The sequence below is a fragment of the Pectinophora gossypiella genome, chromosome 5, assembly GCF_024362695.1.
Source record: "Pectinophora gossypiella chromosome 5, ilPecGoss1.1, whole genome shotgun sequence".
NCBI classification, from domain to species: domain Eukaryota; kingdom Metazoa; phylum Arthropoda; class Insecta; order Lepidoptera; family Gelechiidae; genus Pectinophora; species Pectinophora gossypiella.
The window spans coordinates 5,358,225-5,384,783 of NC_065408.1; the positions used below are offsets into that span (position 1 = coordinate 5,358,225).

Genomic DNA, 26,559 nt, shown 5'->3' on the forward strand with positions numbered 1-26,559 from the left:
GGGATTCGAACCCGGGACCTCGGTATTGCATCGCTCAACCACGAAGGCCGTCCGTATCCTGTGTAAAAATTCTTCCTACCTCGTCCCTTGGTATACGCATTAATGAAATTAATTTGCTAGTATAAAATATTAAATAGCCCGGACTTCTCAATAAACAGAAATTGCATATCATCTAACTGGTGTACGAACCGTGTGAAAAAAAACATGTTTGACAGTTAAGGAGTATCGCCAACATGAGAAATATAACAGCCGAGCCAGGAGTACCAACGTTGTGGAAAAACTCACAAAAAATTCGTCTTCATTTTTAGTTCGAAACACTAGGTACCGACATCTATTGGCGGCCTCGGTGAATTAACTACCGAGTCTTTGTATTTTTTTGCGACGGCAACTCTGCATTGCTCGTTATGGATTTTTTCGCGCCGGCGCGAAACGTGTTTGCTCTCAACTTGCTTTTTATTTCTACGAGCTCTATACATTTTAATTATGATTCCTGGTTCGCATAATGGCGTTGTATTAGCTATTTAATTAACTTTAGTGAAGCAAACATGTATTTGTAGAGATGTGCATTCATTGATATCGTCGAATGAAAATGTGTGTGGAGGTGTAGTGTATATCGGTCTCGAATTTAGAGAAGTGTGCTCGATAAGATGGGATCTATCGTGTTGAAAAGTTTATCTGTCCTTTTGGGCGTGTTTTTTATATTCGTCGGAATAACTAAATTAACACCGTTTATATCCAAGGAATTACACAAGGATTTGGTAAGTGGCTTTATTTGTTTTTGGAACAAGACATATTTTATAAGGTCGCTAGGTGCAACGAGATTTTTGTTGCGAAGCGATGTGGCTTGCTATTTTGGTATTTGGCCTGCCGCCTAATGCCGCGGAGTCGCCATCGGCGCGACTTCACACCGCAGCTCGCAAGGCGCCCCTCTCTCCCTCTACAACCCATATAATCACGATTAATTGATTGGCGTGCCTTCACTAGATATACAATGTAATTCTGTTCATGTTATTGCCAACTATAAATCTCATGCATAACAAATCTGTCAGACAATGTGCTAATATCGATCTAGATGAAACTCTAATTACATCGCATTCAACTTCCGCGTCTTCTTTCGGTAAAGAAAATGTACTCTATTTTATAGTAGCCTAGTTGCTGTGCAGACATTGATATAATTTGAAGACCTCACTGTCGACTATCGATCCATTTCGTACCAAATTCCATACGATACCCAATCAAAAAATTTTTGATTTTGATGTCCTATGGTATAAATCATTTTTAGGTTTACCCAATGTGTCTGTCTAGGTACATAGCCATATTTACTATTTTCTCTACATTTCTATATATCTACTCGGCCTGTGTCCATCTACTTCTGGATATAGGCTATCTCTAAAATTTCCTTACTACAAAATAAATAAATAATAATAATAGAATTAGTGACAACGAATACTTAAAACACTGGCATACTTAGGTACCTACTTATTTGCACTATTTAATTTTAATATGCATAGAGCAACACGGATCTCCGCGTAATATATGATTCATCTTTATTTTGCTTTAGATAAAGATCTTAAGGTGCTTAGAAGCACTTTAATACTATATATGTATTTTATATAAGTAGGTCATAAATATTAAAAACCCATTTAGCGGGAAGAGCAAACGGTTAATATATTATCCCGCCTCCGTATTACATACTTCAGAAGACGTAACCTGTTTCATCTCATGACGTAAAGATAAACAGTTGCACCTTTCCTTTGATCAGCTCACCACATACCCATCAATTTTACAGAGGGTATATAAAAGCTTTGTTTAATGATTCTATTACTTTATTTCCGTAGATGATCCCATATGTCACTGTGAAGGTCGTCCATCTGTCTTCTGTAGAGATTGTTTTTCCACTGTTGTTTATGTTTATGTCGACAATTTAAACCATAATCTTAGCTAAAATAAATTTAAGTTCGCCTGCAAGAATCGGCACCATTGTCAATACGATATTACACAGAGTTAAAAAAGTAAAATTTATTTATTGGGTTCGGGGGATTCGAGCAATCAACTTAACAACTATGGGAACTTACTTACAGTTACGATAGTAACCACATTAAATTTAATGTCGCTGTGAGGGTAACAGAATCAACAATTATATTCATTGACCCAGTTATATTCATAACGTTTGAGCGGAGTTCTAATACAAGATACAACTGTCTACTATGTTGCCATTATCAATACAAAGACTCTTTATTGCACATCCATCCTCAACCACAAAGGCATCCTCGTCACTTTATGGTAATTGGGCTCATCGTAATCCTGCTGATCAGACCAGTAGGTATTTAGCCACAACAAGGTCTTCAGCAACACCTAATAGATGCAGAAAACCTATATAATACAGATTATATTAGTACGTAACGTACCTGTAAGAAAAGGCATTTTTTATGCGGGAACCGAAGTTACATACCTAGTTCTTTCCATTTAGTTCTCGGTGTTGATATTATCTATAGTCATATCTTACCATAATGTTACTGATATTTTTTGATGTCGATGTATCCGTTACGCACGTTTGTTTTCTTTGCAGAGAAAGGAGTATGTGAGATACGCGAAAGTCTTTCCTCTGTCCGAGACATTCGACTTCAAGCTACCTTCGAAATGGTACAGGAGATCCGTGGGCGGGCTCGAGATACTGTTCGGGCTTGCTCTGGCCATAATACCTAGCCGTAAGTGCTTATTACTATCCAGCTTATTAAAAAAATGTGAAAGTATTACCCCTGTCCGGGAAATCCGTAGGTGTTTTTCTATTAACATTCATCTGGTAAAAAGAATATTATTTTACATATGAGTCGCATTGCAAATTGCTAATGGCGCAAAATATATAATAATAAAAATATCTTATCCACAAAAAAGTAGTTTTTTCATAATCAGTATGATTTTTTTTGGTGTAAGTTTACAATTTTTACTGAGTTTGGGTACGTTTTTCTGAGACAATATCGATGATTCTTACGCTAGGCGAAGATGTATCGTAAGAATTATGTGCATTACGTTTCTATTAACAACAGTTTAGTAAGTACATACAAATAGGTATGTACTTAATCGACGATCAAACTATTTGGACTCTTCAAACTGAGGGTGCTACCACATCAATTCGAGATCGAGGTTACAAGTGACGAGATCGTCAAATTGCATCTTATATGCTAAATTCCATCGTTTCGCAACTTATAATGTTAACCTAGTTAATATTCATGCATATTCTTCTTCTATCGTGTGGGTTGTGAGGTGGATTACCACCCTCATCAACCCTGGTGTCAGGGTTACTATTGAGCCGCCAAAGGCTCCTGACATGACTCATGTAACGACTACGTACATACATCCGTAAGTAGTAACCGGGTCCAACGGCTTAACGTGCCTTCCGAAGCACGGATCGTCTTACTTTCGGACAATCAGGTAATCAGCCTGTAATGTCCTAACCAAACTAGGGATTACAAAATGATTTTTGTGATATGTCCCCATCGGGATTTGAACCCAGGACCTCCGGATCGTGAGCCCAACTCTCAACGACTGGACCACGGAGGCCGCTGCATATTAAGATATCTACTTGCTGATAATGAAACTTCTTTTAAAACATGCGTGATCATGACACTCGGCCATCCGACTCCGTGCTCTCTCCCCGGAGCACGCTAGATACGTCAGCTATGTTGCATTCCATCGATGATCGACAGTAAATCGTTGATCACCCTGAGAGACATCGATATGTTCTATGTCTCAATTTAGAAAATATTTATGAATGTTTCAGATAAAATAAAGAATACAGCCAACATAGGCCTGGTGCTGCTTATGATCCTGGCAGCGTACTCTCACGTGATGGTGGGGGATCCCTTCGACCGCTGCGCGCCTGCGCTCGTGTTCTTCTTCATGCTCAGTGGAAGACTCGTTGTTTGGTAAATATGACTGACTGACTCACTCATCACAAAATCTCAATAACTTCAAGTGCTAAGAGTCTAAAATTTTGCATGGGGTGGTTTTAGAACATAGGTGCTCACTAAGACGGGATTTTGCGAAATTCAACTCGTAAGCTAAAAAATGATGTCGCACGCCGCGGTTCCAAAACATTGCAATCTTGGAGTTTTCATGTGAATAAGTATTTAGTGAGTATTTTTTGGGTGAGCCTGTCCCGCCTTAGGCGAAACAAAGTAGATAATCAGAAGACAACTTGTGCCACTTGGAACGTAGCCCGAATGATGCGAACAAGACAGGTAAGACAGGTAAGAAGGAGGTAGGTTGATTGTGACAGGTAAGACCACCCCATCGCCCATTTAATGGTCCATTATGTTAGAAAAGACACAGCTTTCTGTATGTGTTATTACGATATACAATGTTACCGAATTACTTACCTACCGATTCATAGTCGTATAATTAATTACCAAGAGTAATTTTACCATCGATTGGCTCGTCAGCCGGTCAGCCCACCTGTGGAATGGCTGCCCCGTTGTCATACGCGTAATTTAAAGTTGTCATTGGCGTCTGCGCAACTTGTTCTCCCATCGGGAAATCGTAGGCGTATTTTCATACGCTGTACAAATAGATGACGTGAAATCGTCCGATCATTATATTTAGATAGGTATTTCAGAACATGCGTTATACGTATTGTATCCGGTATCTGGTTTAAAATATCTAAAAATCCCGTAGGAGTGATATGATTGACGTCAATGTCGAACCTGCTTTATGTTTCACGCGGCCCAAACGCATACCGAACATTTATAAAATAGCACGCGCTATCGAATTAAAAATAATGAGCACTTCTATTTTACAAAGCCGAAAATCTCTGGTAGCCCAGTTGGTAGAACGCTTGCCTCTCACTTTGAGGTTGCAGGTTCGAATCCAGCACAAGCCTAAACCAATGATTGTCAAATTTGTTGTCAAACTCACGTTTGGATCATAAATGATTATCACGTGCTCAGCGGTGAAGGAAAACGTCGTGAGGAAGCCTACATTCCTGAGAAATGCGTTTTCGGAGGTTTGTGACCTAACCTGTATTGGGCTGGTTTTCCCTTCGCGGATTGAAACGTCACAGGCAGTTGCTTCTGTAAAAAACCGAACCGGTCAAATCTTCAGGAGTAATCTGTGAAAAACGGGATAATGCTAGGGAGATGATGATGATGAGCACTTCTATTTTACACGATCGTAAAGCTTTCCCATAAAGTTCTGAATGCTTCATTACCTCAGCAAATCGGTGCGTACAATAAAGTCAGCTTGAATTTAAGATTCAAGTAAGTATTTCAGGAATTCCCAGGTACAGGTACCATGCAATAACTGTAAGTGCGGTACCTTGACCAATTTTTACACGAAGTAAACACGAGTTACGAAATAAAATTATAATGCTATCGCACGTTTAAACAGTGCCAGTGGTCTGGCAGGCGGCCAAGAGATCCGCGATGACGAACCGTTGTGTCGCGCTAATGTACGGTTCCAGTGGATTGTAGTGGAACGCGAAACATTAGTGATACACATTTAAACCTATTTTTAAAATATCGTGTGCAATGCGCCGTTAATAATATTCAATGTGTCGTCTGTGGACGCCACGCTGGGAAGCTTGACAACAACTGCAATCTGTTTTGGTATGGATTAAAATTGGAAGCACTGGTGCTCCGGTAGGCAGAGACCACGAAATTACTCTTACTACGACCTTGACATACCACTTTCGTTTCCTCCACTCATCAAAAACTACTCTTGACCTTATAATATCCTGGATTTAATCGTGGTATGTTCGCCTAGGCCTTCCACTTCCGCCTCTACTTCATACATCCGCTTCTAAATCTATTTTACAAGCAGAGAACTAACATTATATATAACTTTGCGCTAGGTACCAAACCAGTCGCCGCGAGGAATTGGAGAGGGCTGCGGCGACCCAGAACGGGAATGGACTGAAGAAGGATTAAACCAATTTTTATACAATTGGTACTTTCATAGTTCTAGAGTTAAGCGATAGCCGTTACCAATTATACTCTTAACACCAGGGTTTCAATTTTATAAGGATATTGTGACATCCAAAGATGTTTTCCAAGTGAGTACCTCGTAGAAACCTGGAATGTGTAGGTTGTTAAAGCTATAAAAGGGCATTGTTTCGATTGCGTTGTATTACAATCACTACTGTGATTTCTTGCTAGTCAACTTAGCCAAATTTTGTATGTATATCATTGTTTATAGTAACGCGATTTAATACCTTGTTTTATCAGTTCCTCCGGGCAGCGACGGCCTCAGGACAATCATTGTTTGATGAATTTATACTTAAAAGTGATATTAATTTAAGCGATATTTGATAGGTTCATTTTGTATGTGTGGACGTGGGTCGACGGGAAGTATGTAACTTATGTATGCTAGGTCCAAAGTAACTGCCACTGTATATGCATAGGTATAGATTAACTGCACCAATAGATGGATAATCGTATTTTACACGCACGTATATTTTATATCGTACCCAACTTGCTCAATATTAGGAAACGCAATACGACAGCTGTTAATGAGCACACCTATTTTTCAGATCGCGGGTATTGTCAACATTAGACAATTTTTTTGTAATTACATTAGATACCTATGATGTTACAAGTCATTTTAAAACAAGTAAGCTTGTATAATTTTATCTCGAATTTGACATTTAATCGCAATAATTTTAAATATAATTTATCTATGTGATGTGTGTTTGGAGTGTGATGTCTGTGAATAAATGGAAACTAAAAAATATTTTGTTTAATTTACTCGTAATATCTTGTACACTGATTAATAAATGAAAATCTTATTATAAATTAAAGCAGTGTATTTTATGAATAGAAAAATTAACATTATGTACAAATTAACAATCCTTTTAGGTACAAGCATTAAAAATAAATTCTTGTTTGATATCCTTTACATATTGCTATAAAGTAACCACAACATTCATATACTTACATATTTTGACTATATTATTAATATGTACATAACAAGTCCAAAAAAATAACTTATTTTATAAAATTTAATACTATGTTAGTTTTTGATTTCAAGATCTTCCTAAACAGGCCTGAACAAAAGGAATAGCTTTCGTAATTTGACCACATTCAATATAATTCTATCGTAAATGCAAATGTTAGCTTATTTTTATAATGATACGGTAAAAGTGCAGGATGATGCGACAATCAGCAAATAAGAATATACATGGAATAGATACTTTACCATCAGACTACACTAGTTCAAGGCGGGATCACGACCAGTCTGCAGCAACTCCAAACCGTACTTTAGGTTTGTGATGGCAGTCTTGACGTCATCGTAGTTGAGGGCGCTGCTAGCCCACTTGCAGTACTTTTGTGCTTTAGCTATCTGATCAGGAGTCAATTGTACCTTCATATCTCCATACAGAGGTGTGGGCGGCTGGGGTTGTTGCGACGGGTCGTATGGGACGAAGCCTCCAGGATTGGGGTCTGGTGTGTATGGTACAGGGGGTAGTTGTGACGCGGCTTTGATAGCAGCATTAGGGTCAGGCAGACTATTGCTGAACGAAGAAGGCACAATGGGAGGCGTCGCAGGGTCGGGAGTGACGTTAGACGCGAACCCGGGCGCCTGTGGTAAGCTTGTGGGAGTGGATGGCTGATTGACATTGATGCTCGGTGTCGCTGATCCGGCTTGAGATGGATTACTGTCAGACTGCATTGGGCCTGGAATCAAAGCAAGATTGGTTGAAAATATTTCTTTACCTATTAAATTACATACAAAGAAAAAAATTTTAACAATTTTTTTTTTAAATAGTGGGTACTTTAAAGTTCGATAATTCTGCTAGGAATGACGTCTCAAAACAACAGTATCTTAGACTAGAGCCCTGTCACTCGCCGTAATCGTCAGTTTTCCCTGACTGATTCTCCTGATATTAATAATGTAAAGTTTCTATTCATTTTTGATAATACTAGCTTCAACTTAGTAACATTCGTTATGGCACACAGCACAAAATTTGTCAAAAAAATCTATTAGAAAATAATTGATATTTTGATCATCTGTTTAATAAATGTAATCCTACCTAAAATAAATTAGAGTCATAGGTCAATAAGGATGAAATTGTACCACAATGAAAGTAGAAATATTTTCAGTGGTTGTGACAAGTAGAACAAAGGAAGGAAGTGATGTGTGGGCTGGATGCGCATCAGGTTATTTACTAAAGTTTTAAAACTTCAACTTGAATGATAATTGTGATTTGATAATAAGATTAAAGAAATTCTTACCTGGTACAGGTGTATCTCCATTCTTAAGGCAGTTGTGTAAGTAGGCAGCCTTCCACTTAGCATACTTTCTGTTCTGGGCTGCCTCGTCTGTCAGCTGACCAAATGTAGTCAACACATCATAGATCATGCCAGCAGTGTAGAATGACTTCACTATGTTCCTGCAACACGTAATGATAAATATAGCATAAATAACATAAGCAGCCTATATATGTCCCACTGCTGGGCACAGGCCTCCCTTCAATCAATACATAAACAATTATCATCATTTAATAACTATACTTTACTAGGATGTACTTACTTGACAATACAGACTACATTTCATTATCTTTTTTGGTTTAGAAACTAACATTACAAGGATTAAAATGTTAGAAAAGGCCTACCTTTTCTAACATTTTAATTTCCTTACAATAATAATAATTATGGCTGTAATTTTACATGTTATACAGACATGATGCTTTCGAAATAATAGCTTCATTCAAATAGGCATCTGAGTGACCAGATCAAGTAGTATATTTTTTACTATGCAAAGAAATAAAGCTTACCTTCCATAGTTTTGCTCCCTGTCCAGATTATCAGCATATAAAAAGAGTTTCAAGGCATAGTTTTCAATGTGAGCCTGCGCTACCACTTCATTTGTAATTGCTTCATTATCCTTGTATGTCTGTTTTGTAGCCTCCAGCCACTCCATCAAAGCTGCAAATACAAAATACTTTATTGGACAAAAGGAACTTGCAACACAAAACTGTACAATTTAACATATTATACAAAAAGCAGCCTAAAAACATTTGTCTTGTATAATAATAATAATTAATTAAGCTACACATGAAATTGCATTAAAGAAACAAATGAAAAGGGTAGTTTTAAAATTTCACACTACCCTTACCTATTAAAAACTTTGTTTCTTCTGGAGTTTTATTGGTAACTTTAAGTCCAATTTGCAGTGCATGCAGTCTGCACCAGTAGCCAACAACGGGGTCCCGATTATCATGCTCCGCAGCTGTCTTCAAATAGTGCTGGATGGCCCTCAGGCTCGAAGGACATTGTGGTATATTACCCGACATTTTCACCTAGCTGCAACAACGTTAAAGAGTCATGAAAATAAATTAAATAAGAACGGGATAAGGGCAATACTGTCGTAACTATACTATTTGTATGAATCACAAATGATTACGCACTGCAGTGTCGATCTACGAACAAAAATTATAAGTAGGTAGTACGACGAGCGGATGAGTCTAGAAACAAATAGGTTTAAGAAGAAAATTGAGTTCTTACATGAAAATGTTGATCTGAATATATATATGAGTTACAATATACAGAATATGAAAACAATTAATTGATAAATAAACGCAACTGTTGAGAAAAATACGATGGGATTTTGATCAAAATACAGAATGACGTCATTCACACCTGATTCTGTTTGACGTTGACGTTAATTAATAAGTATGTTTTCGATGCGCTCAATCAATTCAATCAAATTCACTCACTCTCACACATCTCGAATAGTACGACAATAATCCATATCCCATAAATTCCCGCCAAAAAACTGCTGTCATCATATCATGTGGTGTGTTTTCTACCTATTTTTCGAAAGTATCATACTGAATAATTCCTAAAACTGGTGGAACTATTAATTTGAGACTCATATGCATGGCAAGAATACGAGTAAAACAATAATTTTGAAAATAAACTATACATGCGAAAAATCTTATAAGTAACATTAAAAAAAAGTCATAAATGTCATGCACGTCTGTCTGTCAGCCAGCCAGTGTAGTTGACTTCGATGTGATTTTTGGTAATTTCAAGTAATTTGTTAGAAATACGTGCGTGGACTTTAATTTATAATATTCGTGTCATTTAAACGCTTTTTCAATATGCCATCAAAGCAGAGAAAAATCGCTATGATGGGCTACAGATCTGTAGGTAACGTAAAGTTCCGAAATTCTTGTGCGTCTCAATTATTGTTGTGACGTTTTGTTTTACACAGTAAAAAATGCTTGCAGGTAAATCCTCCTTGATTATACAGTTTGTGGAAGGGCAATTCGTCGATTCTTACGACCCCACAATTGAGAACAGTAAGTACTTTCCTCTGAGCTATTTTCTAAAAAAGCATGCTGTCATGGCCATCGATAAAGGATTACATCTCACACGCTTTGTTTTCACGCGCCCACATTTGAACTTTTTGTCAATTCATGCAAATAAGTTGCGTGTTTACATGGACAATAAAATTATGCGTAATGTTTTCTTTGCAGCATTCACAAAGTTTATCAGATTGAACTCGACAGAGTATGAAGTAAAGTTAGTAGATACGGCTGGACAGGACGAATATAGCATATTCCCATTGCAGTACAGCATGGACTTCCACGGCTACGTCCTTGTGTACTCGATTACTTCTAGTAAAAGTTTTCAAATAGTACAAATTATATATGACAAGTTGCTTGATATGGTTGGAAAAATACAGTGAGTAATACAAACTTTCTTATACATACTAGATGTAAGGTTGGGGATGAAACATAAATTGAAACAAAAATGACTATAAGTGATAGGTATTCAGATGACTTGCAGATCTGCATATCCCAGTATTATATAAAATATTGTATTTCAACAACCATACTTCTAATGTGTTGACTTCTAAGATACATATTTATTTATACACATTACCAATAGCAAATTACACAAAGAGTTGGGAATCCCAACAGTAAGTGAAGAGTTAAAAAATGTAAGCTGCTCTTACAAAAACAGAATAACAGCCCATCCTAATATACTGGCCAGGCCGCTCATGGATGAGCACACACAACTAAGACTAAGAAGGAGGCTGCCGCAGGATCTAGCCAACTAAGGCCCAAAATAGGAAGCGACATTGGTTGCTTACCTAAAATGATACCTATACACCACAAGAAGTGCTTATTATCCAAGGGTGATAGATTGCGCGCAAAAAAAAAAAAAAAGGGGTTAAAAAAAAAAGATACATATTAAAGCTTACTTTGTAAAAACTTTTTGTGTGCCAAAATTAAAAAAAAAACCACTTTTTGTGTGATTATAATAGCTATTTAGGTTTTGGCAAAAGTTTTTCTGAATCTCAGTAGCTTTTTGCTGAGTCAGTCTAGTTTCTACCATGTAATGATAGATATATCTGTTACAATGACTTTAAATATTTTTTTCCACTTTTTAGTGTACCTATAGTGTTAGTGGGAAACAAAACAGATCTTCACTTAGAAAGAAAAATAAGCACAGAGGAAGGAAGAAGATTGGCTGAGAAGTGGAAGGCTGCCTTTGTAGAAACCAGTGCTAAAAAGAATGAGGTAAATGGATTTTGTTGTTGATTGAATTTTTCACTAGTTTATCAAAGAGGAAACATGGAGGGAGACCTTTTTCGAGCAATTCCCATTGCTTCTTTTCAGGCTAGACAAGTTCATCAAAATAAAGGTCATGTATTTAAAAACTTGGTTCTCATTAAACATAGAACTCTAGCATATTCATATTTTTACGAACGCTAACAACTTTACCTAATTAACTAATAGACACTAGTACATAACATAAACAGCCTATATACCTCCCACTGCAGGGCGCAGCCCTCCCCTCAGTCAAGCAGACACTAGTATATTATTTTTATTGTGTATTTCTGTACAGAAAGCATACATTCGTTTGATATACTTACAAAGTATTAAACTAGACTTTATTTTTATTTTCAGTCAGTAACGGACATGTTCCACGCAATATTATCAGAAATAGAGAGATCTGATGGACATATACAAGAGAAGAATGGATGTGTTATTTCTTAATGAACCTTGTTTCATGAACAAAGTGCTTTTTACTTAAGCTAAAGTGAATTAGATCTATGTTTGTCTGTGCACAGCTGTTTGCAATGGTTATTGAAACTCAGATGAAATTATTAGTCTTCAAACTTCACTATGACATCAGGTTAGGCAATGTCATTGTAGTACTCCTTCGTTGAATTTACAAATAAGTTAATGTTTAGAACATTGCATATTGTTTAGAAAGACAAATAAATTACTATTGCTGCCTTATTTTTCTATTTTCATCAAACTAGGTTAGACACTTTTATAGACAACATATTTCAACCACTGTATGCATCATCTGCAAAAGATGTATTCAATATTTTTGCAAGTTTGAAGACTTAAATTTCGTCTGTTTGATGCGTATCAATGTGCAAATGTAAAATATTAAATTGTGCAAATATATGACTCATGTGGACACTGTGAGTGTAAGTGCAAGTGTCGTGTTCAGAATCATACGTAGCTTTCAGCTTACATAATACTCTTAAATGTTTATCTAAGTCGCTAGCGTGATTGTGTCCGTGACAATCACGATAATCATTGCCATTGTACAACAAAACTAAGTATGCTCAATCCTATGAAAAGCCATTGAGACCCGTTTGATGACTAAGTGTTACCTTTAAATTGGTATCTCCAACATTCCAAGGACTTAATTTTATTATTGAAAATTAAGCGAATTACTGACTAACATAGTATGTCACTTATATAAAGAACTGTACAACTGTAAGTAATACTTTACTAAAAGTACAAAATTGCCTTGCAAAGTAACATTAAAAACATCAGTTTTTGGTAATTTATTTTTTACAAAATGGCAATGGGCAGTGAGATAAGATCAGCGTGGCTAACCTTTGAATGTTAGCTGTCACTTGAGCATACCTTGTTTTGTTGTACCATGGTCAATACCTACATAATACTACTTATACCAACATAACTTATATCTCAACTTCAGTAGAAAAAATTCTTCCAACTAACATTGTAATAGTTAAAATTTCAACAGTTACTGGTATAATTAAAATAAATAGCACTTTTATCTTGAATTCTAAATTCTTAAAATCTATTGTTGAATGGCACAAAGATCAGTATAGAACTTATTTAGATTTAGTATAGTTGGCTGGTTGCAAGTTAAAAAACAAACATTTTTAAAAATTCAATATGCTGTACGGTATTTCTGAAATAGAAAATATATGAATATTTGTCTAATTCTGTTCCAAAAGTTATGTGTATAAAATAACTGTATAAAAATATATTGTACATAATTTAGGAAAACGAGTTTATTTATGAAAGATTGCATTTAGCTTTTTTCTTTGTTAGAAGGCGGAAAAATATAACTATTTGTTATTTTTATTTGTTTACAGTCTATTTTATTTATTAATACTGAATATATTTCGCAGATACAAAAGACTTAGACTGTTGATTTTAGCGGCTCCACTGCAAAGGTCATGTTGATAACACGTGAGTGAGATAACTTGCCTGGTTCACTAAGATTGATGTGGGTTTCAATTCAACAGCTATGTTTGTGTGTATTGGACAAAATAGTTAGTCTTGAGTTTATTTTCTTTAGTTTTAAGAAAGTACTCGTATATAAATCTACTTTATTTTGGTGGAAGAGATCAATCGTTTAAATAATAATAATTTGATTGACAAATTAGTGGTATACAAATACAAAGATACATTTAAGTACCAAATTATTTTTTACAGAGCGTATTAATATTACATGTTATATTATGTTTGAAATACTAAAAATGTGTTCATGTAAACCTTGATATTTTTACACGTAAAAAGTATTCGATTAAAAAAGAATAGGTCATTTTTTCACAGAAAATAGTAGACAAAATAATAAACTGCTATTGACATACAGAGCATTGTTATAAGGAGGTCTTAAAAGGCCACATCAAGCAATTTATCTAAAAAAGTAGAAATCAGAATAATTTATTTAACGTAATTATCATAGATAAACTTGTTGAAGGCCAATTTAACATTTTTGATTCTACGTCATTTCGCAAGGTGGTATGGCTGAGGAGAAGAAATGTCAAGAAATAGCAACACATCTTTTAAATTCAGTGTAGGTATATATTACAAGTTATTTAATAACTTGTGGAACACATTTAATACCAGGCATTCTTATCATTTATGTAACCATTAATATTATAATAAGTTTTTTAGTAGTAAGCTTCATGTCAGCTTTAAATTTATTTTCTGCCAAATTCAAAATATTGTCTGGTATTTTATTGCAATTTCACATTTGCGCAAATAACACTAATGTCACCAAATATCAAATAGCAATAGATGCGTTGCTACCTGGGGGGTTAAAAAGGCCACATCAAAGCAATTCATCTAGAAAAGCAATATTTTTTAGCCCCCCTGAGGTTGCTACAGTGTGCCCTTTTTAGGGCCGTTTTTTTGCATTAACTACTTGGCCGGACAAATGGGGAGCGCTGAAGGCTCTCATCCAGTACAACGTTTAAGACAACAGGCCTGAGGGTGCCCATTTGGGCGCGAACCTTTGCTCAGGGCGTCGTCTGAGACCTTTTTAGGTCTAAATTTATAAACTTATTCGACAAGTTAACAAAGACTGTCTGTTTGCGCGTAGTTAGCTCACAGCTGTATGGTCTCCCACAAAAAATAACGAAAACTATAATATTTTGTATAGTAATTAGCATGTTGCCTAAATAATCATAAATCGCTGATCTTTTTTGGTGAGCATTAATAAAGGAAGGTGACTGATTGGTTGTACGTAACTTGTTAAAATCTGAATATTGTAGGCCTAACATGAACTCTAATAAAATTAAATCAAATCAAATATACTTTATTGCACACAACATACAAAACAAATTAACACAGATGATGATAGATACAGTACAATCTGGCGGCCTTATTGCTAAGCAGCAATTTCTTCCAGGCAACCAAAGTGTGGGACTAAATGTGTTTCTAATGTGGGACTTTCCAGGCAACATTCCCCAAATAAAATATAGATGGCACTGTGTTGCTCGTGTAACGTTTAACTTTATATTATCTTTGTTTTTGGGTATAAATGATGACCCTTGTTATTACACCCAGGCACAATCTTCCACCCATTATTATTCTAATCAAAACAAAGAAGCAATATAGGTAGCAACAAACATCGACGTGGCTTTCAAAGTCCCTCATTATAATTTATTTTAAGACGTTACCGCAAAGTGTCAACGTGATTAACCGCCAGCAACTTATATGATTGTAAATCGGTTTATGTCGTTATTTAAGTAGTGATTCTATACCTGAGTAGCTTAAATATTAGTTGATGATAGGCCTCATGTATTTTAAATTTTGGTAGGTGAATAAATCGTACGCCCGTACTGAGTCTGTAGCGTTTGTAGGCTTTATAATTTGAGATGTGGTGTATGGTCAAATATAAATTGTTTTGAGATAGTCGTTTTACTACGAAGAGCACGGACGTCCGGCGGATTTACTATGAAAGCTATATAACTTGTAAGGGACACCTGCTAGGTTCAAAGAGTTTGGTTTAATTTGTACGCTAATATTAAGTTTGTTTATACGCTTGATCGTTCATAATCGGGTATTTAGCATAGAATAATAATTTTGCATATTTATCGCATAACACAAACAGCGATAGCGTATTCACCCAGTCATAGATGTTAATTTGCTCTACATTTTAAAACCTACCTTTATCTTAAGTTCGCTATTGTTAAGTATGGCGGTAAGCTATTTTATATTTTAAGTATATTTTGTAAATATGACTAGTTAAAATAAATTGCTGGCAATATTTGTATATTTTTATTTTCCTAACATCAATCACATTGAAGTGGAATTCCGTGGTGTGTGCCTACCCTGATGGGAAATAGGTGTAAACTTATGAATGCCCTATGTATGTATCAATCTTATTGTAGAGTTTGAAAGGAGTAATTTCATAAGTACTAACGTTAAATGTAACGTTATGTATGACTAATAATAATAAGAACCCTTAGTAATGACTAAGGGTTCTTATTATTATTAGTCATACATACATACATACATAAACTCACGCCCGTAATCCCTAATGGGGTGGGCAGAGCCACAAGTAATCAAAGACAACTTGCAGCCACTGTTGATACGAATTCCAAAGATGGATATGATGATTATTATTAGTCATATTACTTGAAATCAACAATTATTATTATTTTTAAAGTGGATGAGATGATGTAGCTTTAGGAGATACACAGGCGTGTGAAGAGCATAGATAGAATAACTGACCTCCGTGTTAACAATGTCTGATATGGCTGTATAAGCTAAAGCTTTTGCCATCCTGTTTTTCGGTAAGAATTAAAACATAAAAGAAAAGTATAACTACTGTCAATTTGACAATTCATTTGTTGTGAAAATGGCGACTACCGGGGTTGGTTTTCGGTGGTTGGATATATTAGAAAAGGAATTTGATAAAGCATGTGTGGAATTAGATACATCTTTATGTAAGTGAAATTAATATTATTGTTAGAAATGTATAAAAAGTGAGGCTGCAAGTTCTTCACCACATGGTTTTTGATTTTACATTTGTCATTTCATGTTTTCTTATAAGAAGTAGATGTTTTCATTTATTTCTTTGATTTTCTTATAAAATTATGCTTTTATTGGAATTAATATGTACTCTCCCGTAGCAAAATTGCCAAATAACTAATGTACTGAGTAAGTGTTGGGTAGTGACCATTAGCATTGATTCTTCATAATGGTTCATTGTTTTGGACTAAACAACAATGATTTTATCTAGTGTTTGTGTTATTTGGTATCACTTTGAGTTAATGAATCCTCACAGTTCATTATTAAATGGTCGATCACTTTTTATCTATACTTTAAAACATTGTGAACATTTCAAACTACCTTAGCATCATTTATGTAACTCTGGAAAAAGTAATAAATAAAATTAAAACTGGTTTTGTTAACTTTTGTGTATCACTCAAGGATAATCTGATATCCTCACCATATTGTTTATATAAAATTAGCTTATTCCCAAATAATAGTTTATTAGTAGTCATAAATTATGTTATAATTATACTTAGAGGAAGAAAAACAAAGGAAACAAAATAATACAACAAAGTATAGTCAAAAATGCTTTTGTTTATTCAGTTACCTAGGTATGCTTTTGTAAAAAAATATAAAGAACATTGATGAATATCTTCTGTCTTCGTAGTGGCTCCCTACTCCCAAGTATATTTTGTTATTATTTATAGTTTGTTCTCGCTGTGTGGCGAAAGAAGGCGTAAAAATCGAATGATAAGAATGATTTATGTGTTGTAACAAAATATTACATGCTACTATTCCAGTTTGTGTAATAAATAAGTGTGTTATTTGTCGCTTTGATTTTTTCTGTATTTGCTGAATGTAAAACTATAAATAAATAAGTATTGGCATATTTTCAGCGGAGTTGGAGACTGAGGAGCCAGAGGTGGTGTTCAGTGCCCGTCAGAAGATTGCCACACTTGGCTCATGCTTCGCACAACTCACGCATAAGGCTCTCACTATATTCCAGAACAGCGCCAAACTTGAGGTAGGTTGACATTTAAAATTGGTCTTTGATGGGTAAAATGTTGTGTTAATTTCTGTGGGATTATCTATGTGGGGACAGTGTATGTAAACACTGTAAAACACCAAGAATTAATTAGTAATAAATTAATTTAAAAAATTAATTAGTAATAAATTGCAAACAATCTCAATCCTTTGTAACTGGACCTGTTCTCAAAAATTTATTTCATTTTGGAGATCACCATCATACATTGCAGTATGCTACTGTGCTTATGGCATGGATGTGCGACGCGACAGTAATCACAGGTTTTAACTAATAGACAAACAACAAATACCTACATAGACAGAGTGTTGCATCTATAGGTCAAGCCTGGTCTGTGTTTTTGTTATACATTCATAGTATAACCCATCCATGCATCTTCAATCAGTGTGTACATAAACCCCAATCAGTTGCTTCATCATGCAGCACTGCTAGCATCCCAGGTCTTTGTTTGTTACCAAGTTCTTGATTTGACTATCTTTTTTGCCTCCAATTCGGAAATATATTACAAAATAAAACACCAATATTAAGTACTCTTAAAGCAACAGTATATTACAAATTACAGTATAGCTTAGTTGGAGCTGTTCCTCTTGGGGCCGCGGTCGTACGGGTGTTTGTGCAGATGTCTCCGGTGCGTGGCGCGGGCGGGGGCGGAGGCCTGCCGGCCTCGACGAGCGCCCGTCAGGATCTCTCGGTCTTCGTCCATCATCCCGTCCCCTCCGTCGTCGAAGTAGCCGCTATCTTGCTCCTCTTCCCATTCGAGGTCCTCGTCGGAATCGTGTTCGCCTCTGGAATTAATCATGTTTATTTCATAATTATCACGGCCTAGGTTTTCTTTCGGATAGGAACCAGTCAAATCTTCAGATGTAAGTTGTGAAAACGGGATAACGCCAGAGAGAGGACGAAGATTATATTTCATACTTTTCATGTGCAGTTTGTGAGAGTAGAATGTTACTGTCGCGTCTAAAAAGACACAATTTCAAGCGTCCATTGTTCTTTGTAGTTCTAGTGTCTTTTCGTGTACCTATATGAAGCGCAGGCGAGGACAGGACTAAGCTTGATGAGATTTTACCGATTGTTACGACGTATGTTAAATGAAATGAGATCAATGTCAATAATATATTGCTGTATCCCTTTAATATAGACCTTTTACATTCATACAATGTCGAATGTTCTTACTTGATTCCTTTAAGCTTGAGCCATAGTCTGCCAGCGGCGCCGGTGACGTCGGAAGCTGGCGTATCTTCGTTATCATCTCCCATCTTGACTTCTAGCTTCTGCAGAGCTGCATCAGCTCTGTCAGTCAGCGCTACGAATTTCTCTGTCAGCTGCTGCAATTCCACCTCCTTAAATGTCGTGTGCGACATGTTCTTGAAAGCGCTTTCCAGACGTCTGCATGTTGCTTCGTTCTGTAACAGGATGTGGATGTGTTGCTTATTCATTAGATTTTGGAAAACCTGACATTGATAGCCTAGCAGTAGCCATCGACTTGGTTCCCTTACGTATTGAAATGGATTATTTTGACCAATGATTTTATCATTGCCTTTTGTCACAAGAAAATTGTTATATGGCAGGAGTAATACCTATGTGTACTTTCCACATACCTGACCTGGTCGTGCCGTGTTCAAAAGTTTCATAACTTTGTTGTCGTGGCTACGCATCGTCACTTGAATGTTTTGCAGCTCGTGGAACGTTGCTGCGGTTCTGAAAAACAATAAGCACCATTATGAGTTATCATCTCTTTCACCAGTTGGTATACCTATATGACTTTTGATTACTAAATTCTATCCGCCGTTGGTTGGTTAATATGTTTTTTTTTATATACCTAGGTACCCTTAGACGAATCTTAAAGATTAGTAAAATATGTATTTTAGGGTAACGTCTATAATTATTTTTAAGGCTGGTGGAAACGTACTTTTAATAGTCAACGGCCTGTGTGGTCCAGTGGTAGAGCGTTGGTCTCACGATTCGGAGGCCCCGGGTTCGAACCCCGGTGGGGACATATCACACAAAAATCTTTGTGATCCCTAGTTTGGTTAGGACATTACAGGCCTTCCGTAGCACGGATCATCTTACGTCGAACAATCTGGATTGTTGTTTAGGTTGGCACGTTAAGCCTTTGGTCCCGGTTACTACTTACTGATGTAAGTATGTGGTCGTTACATGAGCGATGTCAGGGGCCTTTGACGGCTCAATAATAACCCTGACACCAGGGTTGATGAGGTTGGTAAACCACCTCATAACCCACACGATAAGAAGAAGAAGACCGTACTTCCAAAAACAAGTTATCTTTTACGTGAAAGGTAGCATCGTTCATATTATTCGTGTTTTATAAACTAGTGTAATGAAGGCATCCTTACTTATTGATGAGAGAGTCAATCAGTCTATCCAGCACGTCTGCTACGTGTGTAGGATCATCCAGTTGGACTCTCTGACAGGAATCCACGAAACGTTTCTGCGCATCTAATAGCTCTTGCATCTGAAATAGTATGACACTTGTCTTTTAAAAAATACATACATACATAAACGACCGACATAATACGATCTACTCTGAACCGGCGTGCGTATATGAAGCGATTGATGAATGTGGAGGAAGCAAGAGAAGTGTGTCAGGATCGAAGCAAATGGAATTCTGTGGTCTCTGCTTACCCCGGTGGGAAATAGGCGTGAGTTTATGGATGTATGTCTTTTAAAAAATATTTGAGGATTATTCCGAGGTTAAAAGTTTCTCGCAAGATTTATTTACGGAACAGAGACATAATAACTGTTTGGTTGCTTGATACGAAGTCTCAAGATGGATATGATTAATCGTACAAAAGAATTACCTTTAAATCGATTCTATAAGTGTTGTCATTCAAACGACGTGCGAAGGCAGCCTCCAAGTCTGCGGACGTGATCCTGGCATCACGCTGGCGCCTTGCGAGTGCTCGCAGACCGTCTGCTAGCTCTCTCCTCGTGGCATTTACTAATGATAGTCCATCTCGCATCATGTTCTCTAGCACCAGGCCTCGTCGCCAAGTGTCCGCATACGCGCCGTTTACCTGAAAAGGAGAATGCAGATATTGGCCCCGATTTCTGCAGAGACCTCCTAATTTTATGTTATTCCCATTTTTCTTATTCACCGAAAACGAAAGGAACGGGAGATTGACAAGTGTTAATTTGTAATGAATGAATAACTCGGCAAAATTAAATAGGCATCTTGCAGATATGCAACCCGTGTGCTGTCAACTTAATTCTTATAAAGTTTCGGGAGAACTATTTAAATTTTTGCCTAAAATTGTCGTGTGTGCCATTAATTTTATGCCTGTCGATTAGGATTACGAGGTTGTCAGTGGATTTCAACTCACAGTACTCAAGCTCTTTACTTTATTGTATGCTAAAATTATTCGTTTTCTTCTTTAAAGGAAAAAGAGCAAGTTACTTTTGTATTTAAATCAGGGATTAGAATTGCCTTCAGTGTTATCTTTATCTTTGTAAGCTGTATAAGTGTGTCGAGGGTACGCTTCAATTTTTATAACTTCTTTAGGCGAATTATTTGTGTTATACCTAATGCAAAATAGCTTTTATCGCACTTTTAAAATTCTATGAAAGATTTTTATATTTGTATTTACCTTTTCCAGCAATCTTCTGTGTCCTTCAATATGATTAGTCAGGTTTTGAGCGAGGTCTGTAATTTTCAACTGGCTTTCTTCAATTTTATTACTGCTCTCTTTGATTGAGGCCTGAAATTAGACAATCACGATATAATATTAGGTTATTTAATTCTCAAATCTAAGAGCGAAACAATTCTAAGCCTATTTTCAAATCCGAGTAGAGTTTCGTCATTAATCTTATTTTATCGACCTTATTTTTTTTCTACAATTCCTTTTTTTTTAAGAAATAAGTTATAGCGGTAGAAATCAAACTAACATTTATTTATTTCAATAACACTTACTTGAACACTAGTCTGAAGCATGTGTAACCGGTGCTCCAATCTCTCGGCCGCTAACTGGGCCCTCTCAAGTCGCAACGAAAGCGTAGTCTCCACTCGATCTGGAATCAATTGACAATCTATTATCCCTATTTATCATCGTTGCGAGGTCGTATGTTAAGTCATCCTGAGTGCCACAACCATCCGGTCCCTTTGCCAATTGATCATGTTGCCCTTATTTGACCAATTGCGGGAGATGCGAGCGATATTGCGAAAGTTAACCCGACTAATCTAAAATAGGATATGACACAATAGACCGAGCGCTGGTTTCCCGGATGGGTTGTACACACTCTTATTTTGCGCTAGGTTGCAGTCTCGTTTGTTCGAGGCAGTAGCGAGTAGGTGGGTGCCAAACAAAGATACGGTAATCGCCCTATAAAATTTAAGACTGTTGTTAGACATATTCTTTTACAATCTGAGTGTATTTTATAGGCTCGTTATCGTTGGGTGCCTCTTATACTAAATATTGCTTTTACTTTGTATGTTCCATCCGGTCAATTAATTGGATCTTTGTACAGTGCTAAGCTGCGTCTTGCATCGTACTATGTAATGTACGCATTGTACGCCTGCCACGTGGCACAGTGCGGTTCCATTGAAGCGGAGCGTTACGTAGCGGAGCGGAGAGATGCGGTATTGGCCAATCACAACGTGAGATAGAGCGAGAGAGAAGACGCTCTGTCACTCTCTCCCTCGTGGTGATTGGTCAGAACGTTTCCGCTCCGTTCTGCTTCTATGGAAATACCGCTTTGTTTTTTATAGTCACTGATGACGTAGTCACCACCCAGATGATGACGCTAGTTTGCAACCTAAAATTTACGTAAACGAATGTAAAGTTCTTACCAAGTTTGTCCTGAATGACCTCGAGTCGTCGCGCCTGCTTCACCTGCACCGCGCTGATTGTGTCCAATACCCGAAGGCGTTCTTCAATAGTGGCCAACAGAGTGTTAAACTCCTGTAAATAATACAAAACAAAGCTTTTTATCGCAAATAAAAGCATAACGTAATTTATTTACAATGGACATAAATTATTTTATTACTCTTTAGATCCGATATTGTGTTAGAGACCTGTATTTCAGAGTATTTATAGTAGCTGTTGTTATGTTGCTAATAAAAAGGCCTTCGTGTTTTCACACAATATGTTTATTTTGGTATACAAAGCAATGCAATGTGAGTGTTAGTGTATGATTATCTGTTAAAATTCTGTTTATGAGGTGTCGTTACGCCCACCGGTGACCTCTTCAGCGTTCAAAAGCTGTGTGAAGGTCAAATGGCAGAAAAGAGTAGGTTACCTTACCATTGCTTACTCTTTAGAAGTCTGAAGCAGTTTGCATCATAAGTTTATTTTATTTGGATTGGATTTATTGAGAAGAAAAAAGTAGCAAGTTATCTGGAGTGATATGATGCTTTTAGGCACGCCATCTAGAATCTAGTCACTACATAATCAGTACATTTCGTTTTCGAAAGTGAGTTCAAATACGTGCCATTAGTAGCTTCTGTCATTCATCACTTCTATGTCTATTCACTGAACATCATTTCTATGTCTTGGGCTCCTTATTATATAGAAAAATCGATAAAATTCTAAGTCTAAGGGATCTAAGTAAATATGAAGTTAAACATAAAGTCGTAAATTGGATTCTTAATTTGAACTACTCTAAAACTGAGGAACTATTGAAATTCATTGCATAATCTGCTTACTTGACCAATGCGTTATTTGCTTTTACATACAAATCTTAACCTAGCTTTGTTGCTAACGCAGTTGCCCTGTTATTTTTCACAAATCCATAATACATAATTGCACACGTACATGCGTTAGTGGAAGCTGCTTAAGCACGATAGCAGTTTCTGAACCCAAGACAACATTTAAGTCGTAGGGCTATCGCAAACACTCACACAGTTACACACAAACACACACACACACTAATATATACACATACACACACACACACACACACACAAACCCAATTTACATACAAAATGCATGTTTATTTGTTCTTATTTAAGCACAGTTTATTGTCAAATAAATTCAGTTTAAAAATGGTCTGCCTAAACTGATGTTATAAAAGATGCAATTGCTGAACACTGCTCCCTGAGATACAGGTCTCCTAGTTCAGGTAGCAGGGTTATACTTCTGTAGCATTTGTGTGTCCTAGCTGTAGCACCATTTCATGGGTATATAATCCGTTGACTAGGCAAACGGCTTATCTAGCCACATACATATCTACAAGCAAATTAGAAGCTTGTATTGTTGTGACCATAACGAATCGGAAAAAATAGGACAGAATGATATAGGGAAGAATTAAGAACTCCCTCCATCCCTGAAATGTCATCTTTTAGTTAATAATTGTTTTTGAATAATGACAGAAGATTTAAAAATACATCTCTAATGTAATGGTAAAGAGGCGACGTAAGATAAATTACAGAGCCAAATGCGCGCTCAACTTGGCACCCATAGACCTGCATGTTTGTTGTTTTGAGTTTTTGTACCGGGAGAGAACCCTCAACGGGGAGCGTTGAGGGTTCTCTCCCGGTACAAAAACTCAAAACAACAAACATGCAGGTCTATGGGTGCCAAGTTGAGCGCGCATTTGGCTCTGTAATTTATCTTACGTCGCCTCTTTACCATTACATTAGAGATGTATTTTTAAATCTTCTGTCATTATTCAAAAACAATTATTAACTAAAAGATGACATTTCAGGGATGGAGGGAGTTCTTAATTCTTCCCTATATCATTCTGTCCTATTTTTTCCGATTCGTTATGGTCACAACAATACAAGCTTCTAATTTGCTTGTAGATATGTATGTGGCTAGATAAGCCGTTTGCCAGTCTCGTTTGTTCGAGGCAGTAGCGAGTAGGTGGGTGCCAAACAAAGATACGGTAATCGCCCTATAAAATTTAAGACTGTTGTTAGACATATTCTTTTACAATCTGAGTGTATTTTATAGGCTCGTTATCGTTGGGTGCCTCTTATACTAAATATTGCTTTTACTTTGTATGTTCCATCCGGTCAATTAATTGGATCTTTGTACAGTGCTAAGCTGCGTCTTGCATCGTACTATGTAATGTACGCATTGTACGCCTGCCACGTGGCACAGTGCGGTTCCATTGAAGCGGAGCGTTACGTAGCGGAGCGGAGAGATGCGGTATTGGCCAATCACAACGTGAGATAGAGCGAGAGAGAAGACGCTCTGTCACTCTCTCCCTCGTGGTGATTGGTCAGAACGTTTCCGCTCCGTTCTGCTTCTATGGAAATACCGCTTTGTTTTTTATAGTCACTGATGACGTAGTCACCACCCAGATGATGACGCTAGTTTGCAACCTAAAATTTACGTAAACGAATGTAAAGTTCTTACCAAGTTTGTCCTGAATGACCTCGAGTCGTCGCGCCTGCTTCACCTGCACCGCGCTGATTGTGTCCAATACCCGAAGGCGTTCTTCAATAGTGGCCAACAGAGTGTTAAACTCCTGTAAATAATACAAAACAAAGCTTTTTATCGCAAATAAAAGCATAACGTAATTTATTTACAATGGACATAAATTATTTTATTACTCTTTAGATCCGATATTGTGTTAGAGACCTGTATTTCAGAGTATTTATAGTAGCTGTTGTTATGTTGCTAATAAAAAGGCCTTCGTGTTTTCACACAATATGTTTATTTTGGTATACAAAGCAATGCAATGTGAGTGTTAGTGTATGATTATCTGTTAAAATTCTGTTTATGAGGTGTCGTTACGCCCACCGGTGACCTCTTCAGCGTTCAAAAGCTGTGTGAAGGTCAAATGGCAGAAAAGAGTAGGTTACCTTACCATTGCTTACTCTTTAGAAGTCTGAAGCAGTTTGCATCATAAGTTTATTTTATTTGGATTGGATTTATTGAGAAGAAAAAAGTAGCAAGTTATCTGGAGTGATATGATGCTTTTAGGCACGCCATCTAGAATCTAGTCACTACATAATCAGTACATTTCGTTTTCGAAAGTGAGTTCAAATACGTGCCATTAGTAGCTTCTGTCATTCATCACTTCTATGTCTATTCACTGAACATCATTTCTATGTCTTGGGCTCCTTATTATATAGAAAAATCGATAAAATTCTAAGTCTAAGGGATCTAAGTAAATATGAAGTTAAACATAAAGTCGTAAATTGGATTCTTAATTTGAACTACTCTAAAACTGAGGAACTATTGAAATTCATTGCATAATCTGCTTACTTGACCAATGCGTTATTTGCTTTTACATACAAATCTTAACCTAGCTTTGTTGCTAACGCAGTTGCCCTGTTATTTTTCACAAATCCATAATACATAATTGCACACGTACATGCGTTAGTGGAAGCTGCTTAAGCACGATAGCAGTTTCTGAACCCAAGACAACATTTAAGTCGTAGGGCTATCGCAAACACTCACACAGTTACACACAAACACACACACACACTAATATATACACATACACACACACACACACACACACAAACCCAATTTACATACAAAATGCATGTTTATTTGTTCTTATTTAAGCACAGTTTATTGTCAAATAAATTCAGTTTAAAAATGGTCTGCCTAAACTGATGTTATAAAAGATGCAATTGCTGAACACTGCTCCCTGAGATACAGGTCTCCTAGTTCAGGTAGCAGGGTTATACTTCTGTAGCATTTGTGTGTCCTAGCTGTAGCACCATTTCATGGGTATATAATCCGTTGACTAGGCAAACGGCTTATCTAGCCACATACATATCTACAAGCAAATTAGAAGCTTGTATTGTTGTGACCATAACGAATCGGAAAAAATAGGACAGAATGATATAGGGAAGAATTAAGAACTCCCTCCATCCCTGAAATGTCATCTTTTAGTTAATAATTGTTTTTGAATAATGACAGAAGATTTAAAAATACATCTCTAATGTAATGGTAAAGAGGCGACGTAAGATAAATTACAGAGCCAAATGCGCGCTCAACTTGGCACCCATAGACCTGCATGTTTGTTGTTTTGAGTTTTTGTACCGGGAGAGAACCCTCAACGCTCCCCATTAGTTAATGCCATC

General features: G+C 36.7%; 5 protein-coding genes across 9 annotated transcripts in view; 3 read left to right on the plus strand and 2 right to left on the minus strand.

Annotated features, from left to right (window-relative positions):
• The first annotated feature begins 347 nt into the window (after positions 1 to 347).
• LOC126366666 (novel acetylcholine receptor chaperone) lies at positions 348 to 6,726 on the plus strand. Its single transcript, XM_050009871.1, has 4 exons — positions 348 to 758; positions 2,570 to 2,708; positions 3,782 to 3,926; positions 5,849 to 6,726. Exons 1-4 carry the CDS (start codon positions 648 to 650, stop codon positions 5,922 to 5,924), a joined length of 471 nt encoding a protein of 156 aa, XP_049865828.1. The 5' UTR covers positions 348 to 647; the 3' UTR covers positions 5,925 to 6,726.
• LOC126366638 (vacuolar protein sorting-associated protein VTA1 homolog) lies at positions 6,725 to 9,660 on the minus strand. 2 transcript variants are annotated; one of them, XM_050009831.1, is made up of 5 exons: positions 9,501 to 9,660; positions 9,112 to 9,299; positions 8,771 to 8,921; positions 8,229 to 8,386; positions 6,725 to 7,670 (listed from the first exon to the last, which is right to left on the minus strand). In XM_050009831.1, the coding sequence occupies exons 2-5, from the start codon at positions 9,287 to 9,289 to the stop codon at positions 7,204 to 7,206; spliced, it is 954 nt and encodes a 317-aa protein (XP_049865788.1). In that variant the 5' UTR covers positions 9,290 to 9,299; positions 9,501 to 9,660; the 3' UTR covers positions 6,725 to 7,203. The 2 variants fall into 2 exon arrangements, with proteins under 2 accessions (XP_049865788.1, XP_049865789.1); XM_050009832.1 differs by having other exon boundaries at positions 9,404 to 9,635.
• Positions 9,661 to 9,956: 296 nt separating this feature from the next.
• Positions 9,957 to 15,784, plus strand: LOC126366661 (GTP-binding protein Rheb homolog). Its single transcript, XM_050009865.1, has 5 exons — positions 9,957 to 10,148; positions 10,229 to 10,300; positions 10,478 to 10,685; positions 11,398 to 11,527; positions 11,918 to 15,784. Exons 1-5 carry the CDS (start codon positions 10,100 to 10,102, stop codon positions 12,005 to 12,007), a joined length of 549 nt encoding a protein of 182 aa, XP_049865822.1. The 5' UTR covers positions 9,957 to 10,099; the 3' UTR covers positions 12,008 to 15,784.
• A 569-nt stretch (positions 15,785 to 16,353) lies between these two features.
• Positions 16,354 to 26,559, plus strand: part of LOC126366877 (Golgi-associated PDZ and coiled-coil motif-containing protein-like) — a 62,476-nt gene continuing 52,270 nt past the window's right edge. For both annotated transcript variants that reach the window (XM_050010209.1, XM_050010210.1), the window contains exons 1-2: positions 16,354 to 16,464; positions 17,410 to 17,537. In XM_050010209.1, coding sequence (XP_049866166.1) covers positions 16,377 to 16,464; positions 17,410 to 17,537 — 216 coding nt within the window. In that variant the 5' untranslated portion in view covers positions 16,354 to 16,376. The remainder of the gene's footprint in view (positions 16,465 to 17,409; positions 17,538 to 26,559) is intronic.
• Positions 18,079 to 26,559, minus strand: part of LOC126366878 (uncharacterized) — a 43,307-nt gene continuing 34,826 nt past the window's right edge. For 2 of the 3 annotated variants that reach the window (XM_050010213.1, XM_050010211.1), the window contains exons 3-10: positions 24,875 to 24,986; positions 21,487 to 21,584; positions 21,164 to 21,274; positions 20,378 to 20,593; positions 19,913 to 20,031; positions 19,157 to 19,256; positions 18,732 to 18,961; positions 18,079 to 18,340 (exon numbers count right to left, since the gene is read on the minus strand). In XM_050010213.1, coding sequence (XP_049866170.1) covers positions 18,124 to 18,340; positions 18,732 to 18,961; positions 19,157 to 19,256; positions 19,913 to 20,031; positions 20,378 to 20,593; positions 21,164 to 21,274; positions 21,487 to 21,584; positions 24,875 to 24,986 — 1,203 coding nt within the window. In that variant the 3' untranslated portion in view covers positions 18,079 to 18,123. Of the gene's footprint in view, positions 18,341 to 18,731; positions 18,962 to 19,156; positions 19,257 to 19,912; positions 20,032 to 20,377; positions 20,594 to 21,163; positions 21,275 to 21,486; positions 21,585 to 22,362; positions 22,475 to 24,874; positions 24,987 to 26,559 lie in introns of all 3 variants that reach the window. The other variant, XM_050010212.1, reaches the window with a different exon arrangement.